Source organism: Pteropus vampyrus, unplaced genomic scaffold (assembly GCF_000151845.1).
Source record: "Pteropus vampyrus isolate Shadow unplaced genomic scaffold, Pvam_2.0 Scaffold279, whole genome shotgun sequence".
NCBI lineage: Eukaryota > Metazoa > Chordata > Mammalia > Chiroptera > Pteropodidae > Pteropus > Pteropus vampyrus.
The window spans coordinates 957,926-965,121 of record NW_011889060.1 but is presented as its reverse complement, the minus strand read 5'-3'; the positions used below and the strand labels follow the sequence as shown (position 1 = coordinate 965,121).

General features: G+C 50.3%; 1 protein-coding gene across 1 annotated transcript in view; it reads right to left on the bottom strand.

Annotated features, from left to right (window-relative positions):
• Nucleotides 1–7,196, bottom strand: part of ACTN2 (actinin alpha 2) — a 389,901-nt gene that overhangs the window by 13,009 nt on the left and 369,696 nt on the right. The window contains exons 12-14 of the mRNA XM_023520821.1: nucleotides 5,591–5,817; nucleotides 2,799–2,907; nucleotides 927–1,067 (exon numbers count right to left, since the gene is read on the bottom strand). Of these exons, the coding sequence (XP_023376589.1) occupies nucleotides 927–1,067; nucleotides 2,799–2,907; nucleotides 5,591–5,817 (477 nt within the window). The remainder of the gene's footprint in view (nucleotides 1–926; nucleotides 1,068–2,798; nucleotides 2,908–5,590; nucleotides 5,818–7,196) is intronic.

Below are 7,196 nucleotides of genomic sequence, written 5' to 3'. Positions count from 1 at the left end.
CCACAGAAACCCACTCTTTCCCCTGAGGCTTCATAAACCCTCCATCTGGCGAAGCTGTCATGTGGCCCTAGCTTGTGAGGCAGCAGCCACCTCGGTCCAGCTGTAGACGCTCCATGGGCCACCTTCGGGTGTGATGCTAACGTTCGCTTGGGGAGCTGCAGCAGACCAGCTGCCAGCGCACCTTTCACGCAATGAACTACTTCGTGCTCCGAGTATGGCCCCCCAGGCCTATCAGAAGTCTCACTTACTCCAAACGTAAATGATGCTAGGTTGCTGACCTCTGCTAAGGCTGCATGCAGGAAACACCATCACGGCCTCTTCCAGAAGACAAATGCCGTGTTCAGTGAAGTAATACCGTGCCCCTTCCACCCAGGTGCAAACCCTTCTAGAATGTTCCCTGTTAGGGGGAATGGGTTCAAATCCCAGCCTTCAGTGATTTCCTTTATATCTGGATTCTTTTTGATGACCTATCTATTTTATAGGAAAAAATAATTTAAAAGTATTTTCTCTTCATATTCAATTATATATCAAATTCAGTGAACAATTAGAAGCAGAACATCTGGACTGTGGGAGGCAAAAGGTGCTCGGTTTTTGATGCTTTACGATCTGGCAAACTCGGTAGATCTTAACAAACAGTAACATGCACACGTTGTGCACCGTAGTCAGCCCTGCAGCCAAAAAACTTATGACTTTCGGTGAATAACTCTAAAAGCACTTATGCCTCATTTGCCCATCCTTTTTTAAAGAACTGACCCTTAGCATCACCATTATCTGATAAGGATCAAAGGGTAATGTGGCCTGCTAGCCACGTCTTTCTTAATAAAAATAAACACACACACACAAACCGACCAAACATCCTGGTCCTCCCAGTTTCTAGAATCACAGCTCACTTCTGGTGCCTGCGCGCACGGGCCGGGCGGGAGTACCTGGATCTCCTCGATGCTGTGCACGATGAACATGTCCTGCAGGTCCTCCATGGCGCCTTCCATCCAGTTGTGGAAGGGCGCCGCTCTCTTGGCGAACTCCAGGTGAAGCTGGTCGATGGTTTCCAGCAATTTCTCAGTTCTCTGAAGATTATCAAGCATTATTACAGATTAAACCATAAAAAAAGGTCTCCGACAATGTAAACACGCATTCCAGAGCGTCACATCACTGTCTGAAGGCTTGGGAATCACAAGGCTCCCGTAACTAACAGTCCGCCTGCGGGACGAAGCGAGGTCGGCCTCCTGGGGCCGAGCCCTGCGGGTCTGGGAAGTACCTTCTCAGTCGGGGGAGGATTTGGTGGCGTCCAGAGCAGCCTCGTTTTGAGTAAAGTAACCAACCCCCTACATGCCACCTTCTGAAAACCTGAGGCTCCACGGAGGGTGTCCGGTGACTTGCTTTGTCAGTCAGAGCATGCGATTCCCTCACTATGCTGGGGAACAGAGAATTCAGACCACCTTCCTCGTTTTAGGGAGCGGCATGCAGAGAAGATGGCGTGCCCTTCCAGAAAGCCACCCGCCTCGTGAAGGCAGGAGGGGCTACAGCTTAATGTTCTCTAATCCTCATTCGGGACTGAACACAGAGTCCTTCTTTGCTTTTCTGGACAAATGCAATCATGAGGCTTCAAGCCCGAGAACGATACCATGCTTGTTTCATGTGGCGGGAGGATGCGGAGCCGACAGGGAAGGCATCCGCATCACACATCTTTCACAATTGGACTCATTTTTCCTCTCGTCCTAAAGTATTTGAGCTGTCTCTTTACATGCCTGGTCCTTCCTATCCATTACCATTTCTTTCTTCGGGTGACATGGAATAGCTATTTCGCATCTAGGAGCCTGATATCGTGCATTTTAAAACTTCATCAGAGTCAGGGTGAGAAGACTCAGAAAACTGCTAAGTGCTTCTTTCCTTCACATCGTCTGAGTCGTCTACGGTAAAAGATAATTAGGCGCAGTTGCTACCCCCCGCCCCGCCCCCCGGAATCCACGGTTTCACTTTGAGCAGTTTTAGTTACCCGTGGTCAACCGTGATCTGAAAATATTAAGTTTCCCAACCACCGACATCATCTGCTCCCAACAGCCAACCATCGATGTCATCATGGCTCAATGATCCGGGATCGCCCGAAGCCGATGATCCTCCTCCTGACAGAGGTCAGTGGGAGGCTAACCCACGTCACAGTGGTCATCTCCCCACGTCATCTCACATCACAGCAAGAAAGGTGAGTGCAGTTTGATGAGATATTGGGGGGGACCACATTCACATAACTTTTATTACAGTGTATTATTAACTGTCTTATTCTATTATTATTATTATTAATATCTTACTGTGCCTAATTTATAAGTCATACTTTACCATAGGTATGTATGTATAGGAAAATACAGTATAGATAGGGTTTGGTACTGTCCATGGTGTCAGGCGCCCACTGGGGGTCTTGGAACGTATTCCCCCGTGAGAAGGGGGGGCCAGCTGTACGCTTAAATACCAGCCACTTACTGCCATTTACCCAAGTCTTATGCTTTACTAAGGCCAGATTCATCCAACTGTTTCGTGTCACTTTTCCTTGCTTCAGCGTTTGCTGTCATTTCCCTTCGCACATCTCTCACTGAGCTCTTCCTGACCCTGACTCGGTCACAGCCACCAACTTCCCATTTCTCTCTTTCTCCTGCTTTTCATACTGTTTAGAGGCTCCTTTCATCGGGCAATCTGTTTTGTTTTATGCACGTAACGCCACAGAAATACAAGAAATTAAAACAGGGACTGGATTAAAGAGCCCCTATTACAAGATTTCACGCGAGCAGATGGCTTAAAGACCTCACCTCCAGGGCCTCTCTCCTCTTCTGCGTGAGCGTCCCCAGTCTGTCCCACTGGTCACAGATCTTCTGGCATCGATCGTTGACATTCACGGCGTCATGATAGTCCAATTCACTAGTAGAAGTAAAAAATAGCAATTAGCTTTCCCTGTCAAAATAAACAGATTATATACGTGTGTGTGTGTGTTTGTGTGTGTGTGTGTATATTTTTTTTTAAAAATAAGATCAGATAGAGAATTGGCTGGTATTTCAGAGTTTTGTTAACAGCCACCGCGGCAAACATGATCGTTACTCTGACGGATTACGAGAACAATGAGTGACATTCTCGCTGGTCAGTGGACTTGTCCTCTCAATGCCTCGGGCCACCATCGCTCTCCCTCCCGCTTTGCTGGCCAGGCCTCCAGAGGGCATTGCTTTTAAGTGGCACTGCATCTGTCAGTAGAGCCTGCTATTGGATCTGGAGGACCGTCCTGTGGCCACGCTGAAGCCACAGTGCCTGGAACACCAAAATGAGTCCAGGGCAGGAGGGGGCAGCTTGTGCCCAGGTGTCCCCGGCCCCTCTCGCAGGGTGGTGGGCCCTGCGTCTCACCATGGGGTGTGCATCCTGTCCAGAGCAGGCGCTGAGACTCCAGCACCGGAGGGACGTGACTGCCTGGCAGAACAGAGCCCCGCTCGCGGACCAGGAGGTCTGATCGTGTGACAGCGAGAACGACATTTCTCAGTAAATAATTCCTCCTCCTCACCGGCCTGCCCAGACGTCCCAACGGGAGCTTTGTGAGCGGAAGTCATTTGAACTTACCATTCAAGCAAATTCTCAACTAGAAGGTTACCCTGGTATCTCCAGGGATAAAAAGTTTGAATTCTATACAAAAATTGATTAAGTCTTTCAGTTAAGATGAAAGTGAGACTCACAAAGTTTCAAGACATCTTCACGAGGCTTCTCCTTCAAAGCGTCCAGACAAGACGGCCTCAGGAAACTCCCTGTCCTGCCACACCCGTTCCCAAAGCTCAAGTGTTTTATTTTTCAGTAAATGAACCTCGGTTTGTTTTAATAAGACCTTAAACTCAGACAATCCTTGTTCATTACCTGTTTTCTTCCCTCTTAAATAACTTGTCCTTACTGAGTGTTATTGCTGCTGTCCCTGGAGAGAGGAGATGCCTGCAGCTGTGATGGGAATGTTCGCCCAGTGGGTAAGACGCTCCCTGCCACCCAGTTAAAGCCTGTTTGGTTCTTACGGGCAGCTTTCCACACACGCGTACACTTCTCTGATGGAGGGACGAAGACCCTGGTGTTGACTGTTTTAACCCTGCCCCGCCCACACACACCAAAAAACCCACACAGCACACAAGCTATTTGCACAGACTTGAATGCAAAGTGAAAAAGCTCTGTCTGGCTCTTCCAAACGCAAATATTAAAGAGAAAAAGGCTTCAAAAACAAAAGCTAGGACTCCTACTAATCCATAACGGCCACCAACGCTCACGGACACAGCATCCCGTGGCGAGGGTAATGATTCTCCCTCTTCTAACTCATACGTGTTAGTTCTACACAAACTGCTTCAGAACTCGTGTAACGGGGTTCGCATAATGGGGCACACTATTTTTTACGCACTTTGAGAACTGCACACACACTTCGATTTACTGTTCTAGGAAAGGTGAAAAGGACAGGGACGTCAGTGACATTAAGATGAGCCAGGATATAAATCCTATATGTGGTTCCTCTCCTGACCGTGTGGAGAAGTAGGCATTGGGGATAATAATATAAAATTATTACTTAACTTTTATGGGCAACACTTAAAACCATTTCAGATTACTCACGGGAGCTATTGCAGAGCATTAAACGGCTTGAGCTTCCTTCATCTCCTTATTTTGTGAGTGACGGCTAACGAGCCGCCAGATATCTGATATTCAGGAAGCATGAGAGGTACGAGAAGGTCAAGGCCGCAGATACAGTGCGCAGACTGGCCGGGACGGCCACGAACACATGTGAAGGGTTTACTTGGGCAAGGCTGAAACACAGGATGCTCTTAAAGAGGCTGAATCTGTCAGTTAAGGGGTTTGCTCTGATCGAGAGTGAGGAGCCCGGGAGTTTAGAAATGTAACGTATTAAAATAAATATTTTTGTTATCATTATGTGATAAGCTCTAAATGTGTTGCAGACAAATCAGTGATTATAATGAGGGGGAAAGGAATAGAGGATGAAATTTTTTTATTAAAAGGGGGAAAAGGTCTTTCAAAAAAACTTGCAAATACTGCAAGGAGGCCCCTCTCCCAGAGGCTGGCCGGGAACTGTCACTCGGCTTAGACCAGCCTGGGCTCTGTCGCATGCTAGTTCCTCCCGTAAAACAACAAGAGCGGCGACGAAGCACCCTCATTTGACGATAAAGGAAGTGGGCTCGTGCCTCCCCCTGCGGCATGAGGCCGCCATGGCTGTTTCGTTCTGGCCTCTGGGAGCACAATGTGGTCTGTCGGCTGCATCAGGCCTGGAGAGGCCGCCTTTCCGAGCGGCACGCCCGGCCTCCCCACTGATTTCTCATCCGCTTGGTCAGGGGTGGCCTGTGCTGGGGCTGGGGTGCTGCTGGGCAGGGGGACACACGGAAACTACCACAACCAAAGAACCGAAGCCAAACCAGTCATCCATTTAAACAAACCAGCATCCCATCACGGGGTCCTCCAGCTCGGTTCCCTAAACTCCACACAGGACAGGAAAGGCAGGCCCGCGCCCCTCCTGGGCAAGCTCTGGGGCGCCCAGGGAGTCCTCTCAGTGCCCATGTCATGAGGCCCCTGAGGATGCACGTACTTGAGCTCCTGTGCGATGGCCGCGATCTGCTCCACCCGGTCCTGGTGAGCCGCCAGGTCGCTCTCGAAGGCTTCATGCTTCCGCAGCAGGGCCCGCACCTCCGTCAGCGACGCCGATTCATAGTCCTTCTGCAGCAAGATTTGCTCTTTGCCTGCAAGGTCGGAGCAAGGGTGTGACTGCTCCAATGCCACACGCCAGCTTCTCTGTGCCCGAAACGTCCTCAGTGATGGTTAACCGAGAGAAGTGGGGGAGGAATGACAGGGCTGAACGACAGGGCTGAACACTCAGGGGCCGCACTGTGATTGGTTCGGGCTGTCACTCTGCTAACGATGAAAGCTCACGTCTACAAGTTTAGAGGAAGCTGGTTGGGTACATTCTGAACAACAAACATACCTGACTCGTGATCCTAGGTAACAAGGATCTGACTGTTCAGTGTGACTGATGCTCAGTTAAGTTAGTGATTATTGGCTCACGGAGTCACCTGGCATCATCAGATAATACACTTATACCGTCGGCCCGTCCACGGGTTCAACCTTTACCCCAGTTCTTTTAGCCTGTGGCTTTTTTCCCTAATAAATTACAAATTTTTCTCTCTGAACCTTCACCTATACGTACCCACAAATACGGCTTACATCGAGTCACTGGAGCCACACTCATTCCCCAGCTGATGGCCTTTAACATTTAGTTCCATAAACCTAGAACTAGAGGACAAATGATCACATGTTCCACAACGACAACGGAGCACTTCCTATGTGCCAGATGCCGATTTAAATACTTTATAAATATGGGCCCATTAGATCTTCATCGAAACCCCGTGAGGGAGGCGTGACTGTCATTCCCACTTTGAAGAGGACACTGGGGCCCCGAGAGGCTCAGAACTCGCCCCAAGCTCCCAGCCGGGCAGTGGCGAAGCTGAGGCTCCAAGCGCCCGGCTGCGGTCCGGGTCCGAGCCTGCGAGTGTGTCGCGTGCAACCCGACGGTCAAACCGCGATACAGCAAAGGGGAAGCACAGGTCCCCTGCCCTCCCCCAACAGGATGACTCTGCCACGATAGAGTTTTGTTCTTCCCGGGCAGCAGCCCGCAGCCAGCCAGCAAAGCATGACGAGCACAGGTCCTGGCTCCGGGAGTAGGGATGTATGCAGGCCCGAGAGAAGGAACGACTGACTCTACGTGACACGAGGAAGCTCAGGCTAGAGAACGGCGCTCTGCCTCCTCCTTTCAGGCAGGTTCTCTGAGTGGGAACTCATGCTGCTTCGTGGCGTTTAACGAACATCCTATTGGCAGAAGCCGGGCTGTCCGACCCACCCACAGTTAGAGAATAAACAGATACGTGTGGAATCCAACGGAAAAACGTGGGGAAGGCAGGAGAGGCCGGGCCCCACGCAGGGAAGGGTGGGAAGAACACATCTGGAGAGCCGTTTTGTGAAAATACACACAATCTGCTTGATTAGAAGATAAATCTTCGTACCGTCTCTTGAAGAGGTTCAGTACGAGACGGCGGAGCAGAGAGGCGGGGACATGTGCCCGCAGGCATCAGGGATGGCGTTAGGAGCACCCGCACCCTGCGGCTCTGTCCGCAGCCCCCCTCGAGCTTGCGGAACCCCCG